At 37.8% G+C, this 14,321-nt stretch overlaps 1 protein-coding gene across 1 annotated transcript in view; it reads right to left on the reverse strand.

Moving 5' to 3' along the window:
- The window catches only part of tns3.2 (tensin 3, tandem duplicate 2), a 47,984-nt gene that overhangs the window by 23,345 nt on the left and 10,318 nt on the right, over positions 1-14,321 (reverse strand). Inside the window, exons 10-13 of the mRNA XM_081378693.1 lie at positions 13,009-13,138; positions 10,429-10,506; positions 10,200-10,301; positions 494-1,348 (exon numbers count right to left, since the gene is read on the reverse strand). Of these exons, the coding sequence (XP_081234819.1) occupies positions 494-1,348; positions 10,200-10,301; positions 10,429-10,506; positions 13,009-13,138 (1,165 nt within the window). The remainder of the gene's footprint in view (positions 1-493; positions 1,349-10,199; positions 10,302-10,428; positions 10,507-13,008; positions 13,139-14,321) is intronic.

Genomic DNA, 14,321 nt, shown 5'->3' on the forward strand with positions numbered 1-14,321 from the left:
GCTACAAAAATGCATATATATAATTGAAATGTGATGATAATATATGCTTATATACATACACACAAGGCCTTCCATTCAAAAGTTTGGGGTCGGTAACATTTTTATATGTTTTTGAAAGAATTTGAAAGTGAGTTATGCTCACCAAGGCTGTGTTTATTTGATTAAAATTACAATGAAAACAGTAATATTGTATAATAAAATTACAAAGTTTTCAGCATTATTACTCCAGTCTTCAGTGTCACACAATCCTTCAGAAATTATTCTAATATGCTGATTTGATGACCAAAAAACATTTCTTATTATTATCAATGTTGAAAACAGCTGCTGCTTTTTTCAACATTGAATATATATTTACATATATATTTCAACATACATATATAAAATGAACACTGTGTCTACACCGGACGTCGAAAGTGACTGTTGGTGGATTGTTGGTCAGTTGAAATCAGTAAATGGATTTAGTATTGGTGAATGTATTAGGATTTACTCTTACCTGCTAGGTGGGATTTGGCCCTTCCACCTGAGTGCGTCTTTCCATTGGTGTGAAGAGAGGCTGAGCGGGTCATGTTACTCGTTGCCTGTGTGGGTATTGGCTCAAATTCAGGATCAAGGTCCAGGATCAGCTGATTGAGCTGTTCGATTGATTGATCTATATCTAAAGCCAGTGTTGCAAACTCATCATCCTTCTCTGGCTCTGACTGCGCCTCTGGAAAGCCATTGTCTGGTAGTGAAGGTTTGCTTGCACCTGTTTGGAGCTCCGTCTCCTCCTTGTGTTCCAGTCTGTCTGATGGAGTGTGTGTGTAAGAGGTGGACTGCGACACCGACTGCTGCTGTTTCACCCATATATGTGTCTGATATCCAGTAGTTACTGATGAGTGTATGAGTGTGTTTGAGGAACTCACATTATCTCTAAATATGGCAGGAGGAGCTCCAGTTTGACAATCATCTGATTGGATAGAGTTCTGACATTCACCTGAAGACAAACCAGACAGTTCCTTTGAAGATAGTGTGTCTTTAGAGTCTGAAACAACAGTAATGGCCTCATTAGGGGTGGCGATGTCGTCGTCATCATCTATAATGTCCGTCTCCCGCTCTATGAACATAACTTTACCGTTTAAATGACTGGAATGATCAAATGTAGCTTGGCTGGCTATAGGGTCATGTCTCGGGATGCCTAGAGAAGGTTGTTCCTCCTCCATTCTGAGCCCAGGATTACCTCTGTGGAGCTGAGTATGCTCCTCAGAGCTGTAGCTGATCGTGAGCCCAGAGGCTTGTCCTCCAGTCCACTGGGAGGAGCTGGAGAGTCCAGAGTCACTGCTCAGAGAATGGTTGCCTTCATTTGGCTTGGCTGAGGAAGAAAGAACAAAAATAATCAGTACAATAGAGTGGTGTGGGGATGACATAAATGTGTAGGCCAACCCGGAAGTTAGCATCACACTGGTTCCCTCGACAAAAACCCAATAGGATTATTCCTTATTGCAAAAAATAAGCTCTATGATCAACAAAAGTGTATGATACTTAAACGTTTTGTCCATCAAGAGCATTTCCACAAATAAACACAGCTTTTGTTAATTTTGATGTCCAAATACAATCGCTTGAAGTAAAAAGCTAAATGTAGGATCTAAACTAACTACACCACTGTCACATGACCTCAACATCACCACCAATAAGCTTCCGACAAATTCTTTCAGTTTTATTCGAAGGAATAAAACCCTAAGTTAAATCTGTTCAGCATGTGAACTGAATTGTGTCTCTTCATAAAATTTGGACTCAATCACTCAATTCCTATGGATTACTTTTACGATCTCTTTATGAACTTTTTAAAGTGTCAAAGTTAGGGCTGCACGATTAATCGAAATTAAACCGCACGTGATTTGGCAAAGGCTGCGTTTATTTTATGCGCAGCTTGTCAGTGCAGCAAGGCTCTGTGATCAGTAGTAAATGCTGCTCCATCTGAAAGCCAGAGGGCGCTCTCACGCAGAAACTCCAAATATGCCCTGCAGAAGTAGATAACGCACATTATTCCAGGAAATCCCTATGGGCTTCTTACTATCTGTAGCTGAATAAACAGAAGATTGAAACGCTTTGATTGATTAGACATGACTAATAAACACACGACTACGACAATATATCGGGAGTTCTTCAAGCCTCCTCGGGTATTTTCATGATGATAAAGTATAATTATACTTCAATGCTAATCGACATAGCCTTTATCACTGTATGGAATACTATGAAATAATATGTTGTGTGCCTGATTCTGTGTAAGAAGCCACATCATCTCACAGAAGGATGTTTTCAAACATTGAACTGACATTATGAATTGAGTTGGGAGTGAAAAACATGTTATTAAATGTTGTCTATTGTTGGACAAGAGGTTCATAATTGCTTCTCATGTTTGGAAAGATTTTTGATGCGTGTTGCTTTTTCAAATGCACGACTCAAACTCGCAATGCTTTCAGATGGAGCAGAATTTCTACTGATCACAGAGCCATGCTTCACTGACAAGCTGCGCATAAAATATAAATCACAGCCTTTGCGATTTCATAATCCCACTAAGCCAAATCGGTTTAAGTGTAATTTCATGTTAATTGTGATTAACCGTGCAGCCCTAGTCAAAGTGGTGCGTAGCTATCAATGGAGGGACAGAATCGCTCAGATTTGATCAAAAATAACTTCATTTGTGTTCCAACAGTGAATGAAAGTCTCAAGGGTTTAGAACGCCATGAGGGTGAGTAAACGATGACAGGACTTTCATTTTTGGGTGAACTAACCCTCACAGTTGGCAACTCTTATATGTGAATGCACTTCATTTTAAACATGTTTATCAGAGGTACTTATCTTCACCCACTCCTCCATTTAGCCCTGTGTGTCATAGTCTGGGATACGGTGGTGATGTTAACACGTCTCTTGCGAGTGTCAGAAACCTTAGTCATCACACAAATACACAGATCTAGATGTCTTTGTGTGGCTCTCGTGTGTGTTCTAGCAAAGACACATCAGTCAGCCAGCGGCAGCTGAACACAGATCTCGGCAGATAGCATCATGTGTCATGACACACTCATGACTGATAACACATATCTTCCGTTCACAATGAAGCCAGCAGGCAGCATCACACATGCAGGCTGTACAATTGCACGTAAACACCGACATTTAGGTCAATTTTGACAGTTGAGAGCTGCAAGAATTAATCATTTTTATAGGCAGGAAACACGTTTATATTGTAGCACTACCAGTTGCATCGTCCTGAACTCAACGGGTTTTTGGTTAAATGCCTGAAATAGGTATGTGGTGAACACAAGCTCAAGTTATTTTCATGGTTTATTCGACGACATAAAATATTTCATAACACCCCCTTGTGATTTGTTAAAGCTTTTAGTTGTCTTGAAAAAGGTGATTGCTAACAAGTGTCTTAATGGGACTGAAGAGGTTAAACGTCATCATAATGAACAGAAGTGTAAACTCACTTACTCACTAGTCCACTTTCACAGCCTTATAGTGTTTATAATCACACTCTTGCAAATGATTCTAGCTCAAACTTTCATGGTGAAAGTTTTTTAAATAAAGACTGAAAGAGTTTACGTTATAGCCTAAGTTTAGCTTTTTACTTCTGCTGATTGTATGTAGGCTTCAAAATTCATAAAAGTTTCATTTGTGACATTTAAGAGTCATAAACTTCTGTTGGTCACAGAGCTTATTTTACTGCAATCATATTAAAATCCTAAGTCCTAAAATATAAGTTCATCATTTTTTATAATGCACTGAATGTGTACATATGTTTTTCCATGTTTTCTGCAATTATACATTTGACCCTACTTCTTAACCTAAACACCAAACCTGTCCCGTTCCATACCTGTAGCCCACCTCAATAGCAGCAAAAGTGTTATGCAATACAACATGAACACATTAAGTACACTGTACCTAAGTATATAGTAGTTAAAGACACCTAGACTGATCAGAAAATGGCAAAACTGGTCAGTATGTCAACTGGTGAAAAACAGACACTTTTTAACTAAACCAGTAAAGCTTCTCTAGTCTCAAGAGGCTGAAATCCAAATACCAGGCATGCATGATAAAACGCCACAGCTGGCAAATCTCTCTCTCTCTCTCTCTTCTCTCTCTCACACACACACAAACAACAACTATGATTCAATAGTCACCGTACTATCATACACACTTTATCATAATCTAAAATAAATATATAATAGACCACTTGATCAAAACTAACTAGCTCAAAGCCTCAAACGGACCAATGCATTAACAACATACTTGACTTTGACTTTGACTTTGAATCTAACAAAAAGTCCTTTCTTGGTCATATTCCTTAATATTCTGCCCATGTTTCATCAAAGCGCTTTTAGACTACATCAAATGCAAAACGGAAAACTCTCAAAAGTACTTCAAAAGTGACTTATGCTGCAACTTTTCCTGACAAATGAAGCACAGCTGCATTCATTTATCACAAGAGCTTTCAACAAGTCACAAAACAAATCAGCCGTTTTGCTGTTGAAAGTGTATCCCACCACCTCGCACCGCTTCAAAAATGCACGGAGCGGCACAAACCTAATGCTTTCCAGAAACATCCTCTCGAATCAGACCCAAAGGTATCTGAGAGGACAACAGATGACTTCGACCATAGAAACTATTACAAAGAGCAAGAGAAAGAGACATCTGATAGAGTCACAAGTGAAAAGAGAGATCATACAATAGCCTAACACACACAAAAAAATAAACTATATTTCTTATTTCTTAAAGGGGGGAAAAGACAAGCAGTCCTGACCGTGTTTATCCTGCAGGCGACTGTTCCCATTTTGTCCTGCATGCTCTCTCTTTCTGTCCTTCTCTGCTCATGCAGTTTTAAACAGACAGGCAGCATGCATTCTTTCCCATAAGGTGATAACAGCTCCCCTGGGTCTCCTTTTCTTTCCTCTTCAACTTTTTCTTTCTCTCAGTCAATCTTTTTCCTCCCTTTCCCCTGTTTTCCCTCCTCCCTTTTCTCTTACAGTGCAGCTCGCTCTCCCCGTCGCTCTCTCTCGCTCTCTCTCTCTCTCCACCTCCACACACAGGTAACCCCTTTCAGGTGCCCCTCATGGGTGTACGGGAAAATCCTGGCTTGGGAAGCATTATTCCGCTTGAACCAGCCAATGCTCCTCGGAATACAGCTGTACACACACACACACATATGCTTGTTGTAGAGCGCGCATGGACCCTCCGAGGACCTTGAGCCCTCCAAATATGGAGTAGGGAATGTAAACACAAGGGCGGAGTTATGTGTGGGTGGAGAGACAGAGCGAAAGAGAGAGATAAGAGAGGTATTGATGTACTAAAGAACAAGAGCGTCAGGTAAAAAAAAACACACAAAATGATGAAAGAAAGATTGAAAGAAAGCAAAAAAAAGATAACAGGAGAGAGAGAAAAAAAACAGTATGAAACTTTGAGCGACTGGCAGTAGCATTCCTTCAAACTGTTTGTCGCTGCAACTGGCAATAATTACAGACATACAAGTGTGTGTTTGTGAGTGTGTGTAATTCTATATTTGAGCTTAAGTATTGTAAATTGTAAAGGCTGTTTGTGCACCAACCATGAGGCATCTCTAAATTACACGGCTGCTTGGGACGGAATCACACAACCAGATGTGCATCAAGACTCACACATGCACACACACATTAAGCTGTTGGGATTTATTTTTTTACAGTTGTGAAAAGAAACTCCCCGCCTTTAAATATCCGGCCCTGGAATTTCCAATTCTTGTGCAAAGGTCTACCATAACAAGTGTGACTTAATAGGTCTCTGATCACTGAACTTTAACTGGACAAAGAGAACAAAGTTCATTTTCATAAAGTTAAACACTCACTATGTTCCGCTCCCTGAAGCGGATTTACTTCTGCAAAATTCTATATTATGTGTAGGGGAAGATGGGGTAAGATGTGCCAGCAACCCCGAATTTTGTTATGTTATGTTATGTTATGTCAAGATTTTTTTTTTAAGAAAAGCAAGGATGCATTAAATTGACCAAAAAGTGACTAATAATGATACAAAAGATTTCTATCTCAAATAAATTAATTGTTTTATTGTTTCACAAAAATATTAAGCAGCACAACTGTTCAACATTGATAATAAGAAGAATTATTTTTTAGCACCAAATCATCATATGAGAATGATTTCTGAAGGATCATGTTACACTGAAGACTGGAGTAATAATGCAAAAAAAATTATGAAAAAAAAAAAATTATTAAAATGTAAAAGAGTTATTTTAAATTGTAATATGTTACAAAATTATGAACGGTTTTTGTGTCTTTAAAAAAACATTAAAACGTCTTGGAGTGCCCTAATTTTTGAACAGCAGTTCACCATATAGTTCCCCTTAAATTTTTCTTTACTTTTGAGGAAAAAGAAGATTTTTACAAGCTAAATACTGTTTTTGGCTTTTTTAGTGATATTTGTAAAAAATATCAATATTCAAAAAAAAAAAAAAAAAAAAAAACACACTGTAGTTTCACAATCTTGAGACAAAGGCTTGTAAAAATCAAATCCGAAATATACAATGATCAACCCTGTTACCGTTAAATCTGTTTGCTTTCAGAATACATAATTATATCTCAATATAGATTATTACTTTGTTTTCAAAAAGCCAGATTTAGTGCGCTTGTTGTACGTCAATAAAGACAAAGTGTATACAGACTCGTCTATTTGAAACATGCCTCCACAATATTCCAGAAAACAAAATAGATGTGTGTCAAAAAGGAAAGAAGAAAGAGATATTTAAAAACTTAATGTACAACAAATGATTGTAGACTAGTGATAATCGTCTAATATTTGGGGTTTTTGACCACTCACTTTGCCAATAAGCAGAACTTTTCCTTTGTTGTTTTCCTAAACGGACCAACAGTTTGAGGGAATACATTTTTTTAAAGGGGACATATCATGCCAAAAAAATCACACTGTAGTTTCACAATCTTGAGACAAAGGCTTGTAAAAATCAAATCCGAAATATACAATGATCAACCCTGTTACCGTTAAATCTGTTTGCTTTCAGAATACATAATTATATCTCAATATAGATTATTACTTTGTTGTGTACAATTTATTATTGTATGATTGAATGAATAAAATCTTTTAAAACTATTATTTTACATATCACCATATTATACCGGAAAGGGAAGCATTAAATAAAATGATCCAATACCATTATGCTTGCTTTCTATGATATATCACACTGCACATTCGTAGGAATTCAACATATTTTCTTCTCTGCCTCATTTCTCTTTGTGTAGAAGACAACTTAAACTAAAACCGGTAGTAAATGTTAGCCCCCACTCTACTCTATACATGCTGGCCCTTGAATATCACGACTCATCATCTGGGTCTGTTATGTCTGAGCTCCATCCCACTGCTTTGATATTCTGACTCACTCTTCAGGACAAGACATCATATACTTTGAGCAGCTCTCTATTACAATGGTTCATTTAGTGCAGCAATGTTAACATTTACAATAATTACAAACCCTCAAAGGGAAACAGCCAAGGCAATAGCATGGAGCACTGTGGTGGTACTATGGTAACTGGCAGGTCATTATGGTCTGGAGGCCTCAGACCAAACAAGATTAGATTGGGGTCAAATACAAGAATTTTACTATTATTGTATAGGAGGTTAAGCTTTTCCACCCACCCTGAACAGTCCCGCACAGTCTCATATGTTCCAATTAACCTCAGCAAACAGTGCCCAGACTTAATAATGGCATTAGAGTTAAAGCGTGTTTCCTGTAGCAGACCGTTACTTGACAATTACTAGACCATTACAGAGACTTCATGTCTCGGAAAACTATTCTTTGCATCCTGAAATAAACACTGCTTACATGTGCATTCATGCTTTTGTTTTCCTCTCCTAAAAATAAATATCCACAATCGCATGGTTTCACCACGGAAGTCCCACAAGAGGCCTACGAAGTACTATGAAAACATGTTCCGAATTAGTGAATCCAAAGCCAGATTTAGTGCGCTTGTTGTATGTCAATAAAGACAAAGTGTATACAGACTCGTCTATTTGAAACATGCCTCCACAATATTCCAGAAAACAAAATAGATATGTGTCAAAAAGGAAAGAAGAAAGAGATATTTAAAAACTTAATGTACAACAAATGATTGTAGACTAGTGATAATCGTCTAATATTTGGGGGTTTTGACCACTCACTTTGCCAATAAGCAGAACTTTTCCTTTGTTGTTTTCCTAAACGGACCAACAGTTTGAGGGAATACATTTTTTTAAAGGGGACATATCATGCCAAATGCACTTTTTTAGCCCTTAAATGCATTTTGTTGTATATTTGGAGTGTTTAGAAGTACAGAAAATATGAAATTATTCTCTTCAGGTGCTTCGTTGATATCTTTATATTCTGTTGGTCATATTTTTCAACCTGTTCCGATTTTTCTGTTATCTATGACGTTTTTTGAACTATTACCTCACAGTATTTGCAGCGGAACTGCCAAATAAGGACATTGACTTCCAGCCCAACACTTCGAGCAATCCGCTATTTCTATTTCTCGCTGCAATTTTGTAGTCCAAGCTAAAGGATGCAGAAGTTACGAGAGGGTAAATTAAAATGTTCGGTTGTTGGATGTAGTAACCCACACGCTTCATTACACCGTCTAATGTAGATGAACTGCCGCGCTCGTGACGGCGCATGTTTAACTGAAAGAACGAGCAGAGAGACCCGGTCGTCTCTCTCTTCAGAGCCAGGCGAAAGTGTAAACAAGACATCACCGTCTCCAAACTAGACGCTGTCTTGCTCTCTCTCCCTCGCACATATTAATCAAAATAAATCGACACGGTGGTAAAAGGTCGGAAGACCAAAGTTTCATGTGTAAATACAGTACACACCATTGCGATACATCCATATGAAGACGTTGTTCTGCAGGTTCGTCGTCTTCATTTTCATCTCGCTCCGGCTCCGACTCCGACTCCGACTCTGGCTCGAACATGTAAGCCTGGCTGGACAAGTCTTCCGTTGTTGACATTTTGTTAATAACGTGTGAATAAAAAGTTTCTGTGCCGCTAGATAATCCTATCTCTGCTATCAGACTACAAAAATGGCCGAACGGGGTTGAGTTGAACCTCTGCAACCTGGAGAGGGGGCGGGGTATGAAGTGTCTCAATTGTATTTAAAGAGACCGCACCAAAACGAGTTGCTCTCAGACACACATCAGAAAAGGGGTAGAAAGGGTCCTGTGGAGCTATAATAATGAGGAATTCAGACCCAAGCATTGCAGTTCCGCTTTATATAGACTACAAATGTCTGATTTATATGTAAAAAGGAACAATTTAAAAGCATGATATGTCTCCTTTAAATACATTTCATTTGAGCAATTTAGCACACACCTCGTTTAAAACTATATATATATATATATATATATATATATATATATATATATATATATATATATATATATATATATATATATATATATATACACACACACACAGTGGGGTTAGCTGTGTCATGGAAGTTTTGTGTTAATGATCTTATTACATAAAATTATAATATTGTTTTTTCAGCTTAAAACAAAACAGTAAATCATGAATGTATTTAAAAGGCTGAAAGTGGTCATTTCAAAAGTTCTGTTTTATTTTATTTTATTTTATTTTTTTGTACTATGCGTTTTTTAATTTTTGCATTTTTTTTAGATTGTTTTGTGCTTCATAACTGTTTCAATATTTCTGAAAAGCTATTAAATCACCAATAACATATTTTAACTTCATAAAGCATTTTATATTTCAATATATTTGCTGAATTACACTACCTTTCAAAGGTTTGGGGTCAGTAAGACTTTTCAATGATTTTGAAAGAAGTCTCTTATACTCACCACAGCAGAATTTATTAGATCAAAAATACAGTAAAATCAGTAATATTGTTAAATATTCTGACAATTTAAAAAAACTGTCATATTTTTGTGGATTCATTTGAAAGAGAAATCTTTTGTAAAATTATAAATCTCTTTACTGTTACATTTGAACAGTTTAATGCATTCTTGGTGAATAAAAGTATACATTTATTTAAACTGATCCCAAACTTTTGAACATCTGTGACAACATACCTTGCTTCTTCCCAATATATACACATTTAGGCATTGGAAAACTCAACTCATTGGTTCTATTCAAGATGACTATTCTAGACATTATGAGTAAGTTGAGGTGTCCAGTGTTACCTGCTGCTGTAAAATGTTCACTCAAGTCCCATTGAGCCTGTAGTGAATCCAGAGGGTCATTTTCAATGACAACGGCTGAACTGTTCCTCTCGTAGCCACAGTCTTAAAGTAGAGAAACAGTGTGATAATTTATAACTAAATTTATTAATACCTAAACCAGCCATATTGGATCATCCAAATTCAGAAAGACCGAGAAAACATCCTCCATTGCAGAGAAATGTAAGGATACCTGAAGCAAAGGATGGATCTCTCTCCGCAATTTCTGAAAAGAGCACCTCCAACACACCGTCCTCTGGGAATCTTGGGTCTTGAATGGAGACAAAAAGCAAATGATGACTTAAAAGGGATGGAAAAAACTACTCCGCACAGCAATGTGGGAACATCAACAAGCCATGTGACAGTTTTCGCTTCTGTCCATCTACATCACGGTTGTCTTGATTGTGTAAGGTTTCCCATTGTGTAAGAACCAAAATTACAGAAGTGTTTGTGTAAAGAATTAAGTTGTCTGTCTGTTTCTCAGATCTGCTCGGGCCACCATGCGTCTTGCCTGTCATTATTTACCAAAAACATTCGGCTCGCTCACATGTTCAATCACGCACCCTCTCACACACCAGGAAACACCAACCTGCATTCAAAATAATGAAGTACAAACATATGTTGGCCCCAAACCGTATGGAACACAGATACTGCTGCTAGAGCTTTTAACAGAGCCAACATTGAACTAACTATGAACATTTTCCAACAACATTTGTCGTCCAGATTTCTGGTACAAATACTTTCAGTTATCAATTTGGAACAACGTATCTATTATTTGATCAGTCCCACTTTATATAAAGTGTCTTTATCTAACATGTACGAACATATAAAATAACCATTTGATAGAATGCACTTATTGCTTACATGCTTTTACATTGTTCTTATATTTGAAAAAAAAACCTGCATGTAATTACAGCTCTATTTAATTTCTGTTATTACATCTATAATTACACTGTTGACCTTTGCCTTACCCTTTAACCAACCTTAAACATACCACCAAACCCATATCCTACTAGCCTGGTTAAAACCAGACCCTTCTCAGTTGAAACTGAGTATAAGGTCTGGGGAAGCTATGTATACAAATCATTTCCAAAGGGGCGTCACCAACTGACGTAGCTCAAATTCATCAGGGCGCAGTTGTATACTCTTAGAACCAATCAGATCGATGAAGGGGATGACGTATGCTTCGAGTGTTGTTCTTTACTCCGGTTTTAACGAAAACGGTAAGTTTAAATGGCTCAAAACAGACGCGATAATTGATTCGTTTATATACTGTCTATGATTCAAACGAGTGATGTTTCACGGCGGCACATGTTGACGCTAAAGGGTGCCCTTTGCGTCGGATATTAAAGAAATTTCAAAAGCGTCAGTATTATGACGCCCTAGGATGAGAATGCGTTGCATGTAAATCCCTCCCCATACGTTTCTGATTGGTGCCGCGATTTCAGCGGCACAGTAATGAGTTTGAATGGGCTCTTCTCCAGACTATCCTGAAGAGAGAATTAAAATTCGCCGGAAGTAGTCTGGGTTTTCCCAGGCTAATATCCTACCTCAATAGCAGCAAAAGTGTTTTGCAATACAACAAACACAATAATAAAATTTGGTTACACTTTATTTTAAGGTGTCATTGTTACAGTGTAATTATAGATTTAAGTACTGAGTAATATTAAGCAACTACATGTACTTACTATAGGGTTATGGTGGGATTAGGATTTGGTTGAGGGTTAGTTGCATGTCATTATGCATAATTTATTGTTATTACTATGGTAAGTACATGTAACATATGTAACAAGGACACTGTGAAATAAAGTGTTACCGAAAATGTTGTGCTACATACAAGATAAATGCCATTTGGTTTGTTATAGTGGAGTGGCTAAGTGCTTATGTTTGGCAGAATCGTTCAGTTTATGATACAAGCGTGAAAATTGGCATGAGCAGTCTCCATGGGTCACTTCAAGAAAATTGTCCGAGCCACTTGAAATTTCAAGATGGTGGCCATTTTTCAAGATGGCCGACACCTTAGTGGAGCAGTTAAGTGATATAGTGGTTTATTTGGTGATACAAGCATGAAAATTGGCATGAGCAGTCTCTGTGGGTCACTTGACAATAAACTACCCACAGCTACTTGAAATTTCAAGATGGCGGCCATTTTTCAAGATGGCCACCACCTTAGTGGAGCAATTAGGCTTAAGAAATCATTTGGTTGGTGATACAAGCATGAAAATTGCCATGAGCCTAATTGCTCCACTTTTGACTCCAAAATTGGCCGCCATCTTGAAATTTCAAGTAGCTGTAGGTGGCTTATTGTCTAGTGACCATCAGAGACTGCTCATGCCAATTTTCATGTTTGTATCACCAAATAAACCACTATATCACTTAACTGCTCCACTAAGGTGTCGGCCATCTTGAAAAATGACCGCCATCTTGAAATTTCAAGTAGCTGTGGGTGGCTTATTGTCTAGTGACCATCAGAGACTGCTCATGCCAATTTTCATGCTTGTATCACCAAATAAACCACTATATCACTTAACTGCTCCACTAAGGTGTCGGCCATCTTGAAAAATGAAAAATCTTGAAATTTCAAGTGGCTCAGACAATTTTCTTGTCAAGTGACCCATGGAGACTGCTCATGCCAATTTTCACGCTTGTATCATAAACTGAACGATTATATCACTTAGCCGCTCCACTATTATTTTGCTAATGCAAATACTTTCTTAGATTTTTATCACAAGGGCCACCTTTGTGTGCGATGATTTTTGTCAAATTTGGGTACCTTTGTTGGCATGATCGAGTTCTTGTTTCTGCAAGGAAAGTTGGTCTCCAGACAGAGCGCCGGTGTGAAACTGCACACGAAACACTGTCTCATTAGTCCTCACGGAAACATTTTTATGATAACACGCAATCTGCAGAGAAAGAAGAAATGAAGATGATACACTATGCAGTTTTCATAAGATTAGTGTAAAAAACTTTTTTGATGATTTATAAGCCTTTTGAATGTCCTCACTAGGTGGTTGTCATAATATTTCACTATATAATTGAGGACATTTGGCCCTCACAAATATAGCCAAAAGGTTATACATTGAAAAAGGTGCAATGAAAAACACCTGAAATAGTTTCACTTTGTAATGTCATTGACATTACAGTGACATTACATGACAACAGTGAGAGAGAATAATAGATCAGAACATAACTTTTAATTTAAATAATTTTTTTTTTTTAAATATATATAATCAATATATAATCAGTGGCTGTAGCAGTTTGTTCTGCCGTTCGCTGAAGACGTGCTTTTCTGGCGAGCAACTTAGATGTCGGGTTTTGTTCAGACGGTGACAAGTTAAAGAACGATTCAGTGTAATTGGCATTCGGTGCCGCTTTATAAAGGCAAGGCGCCAACCGCTATTCACACTCTTGAACGCCGTTGCAACGGCAGTTTACATTTTCCGTTTTTTTGGGGTTTTTTTGCTGATCTCCTGCGCCCCCTGCAGTTCCTCTGCGCGCCCCACACTTTTAGAACCACGGGGTTAGGTAATAGGAAAATATCGTTAACTTAACCTGATATAAATGCATGGAAGTCTGTGAGAGAGAGAGAGAGAGAGAGAGAGAGAGAGAGAGAGAGAGAGAGAGAGTTACCCCAATAACTACCGCGGGATCAGTGTGGGCAGTGTGTTGGGAAAACTGTTCTGCAGTATCATCAACACACGCATCGTCTCACACATCTCATCACACAACATCTTAAATAAAGCTCAGATTGGCTTTTTACCAAAACATCGCACATCCGACCACATCTATTCTCTCCACACTCTAATCAACAAGAACATCAACGACAAACAAAGGAAAATATTCACATGTTTTGTAGACTTTAAAAAAGCATTCGACTCAATTTGGCATGATGGTCTACTGTACAAAATCCTAAAAACTGGCATCGGCGGAAAAACATTTGACATTATAAAATCTCTGTACACCAACAGCAAAAGTGCGGTGAAGATCGGTAACCACAGAACCGCGTTCTTCCAGCAGGGCTGTGGAGTGAGGCAGGGCTGCAGTCTGAGCCCGACTCTATTCAACATCTACATCAATGATCTGGCA

Source organism: Scardinius erythrophthalmus (assembly GCF_964197995.2).
Source record: "Scardinius erythrophthalmus genome assembly, chromosome: 11".
Classification (NCBI taxonomy): domain Eukaryota; kingdom Metazoa; phylum Chordata; class Actinopteri; order Cypriniformes; family Leuciscidae; genus Scardinius; species Scardinius erythrophthalmus.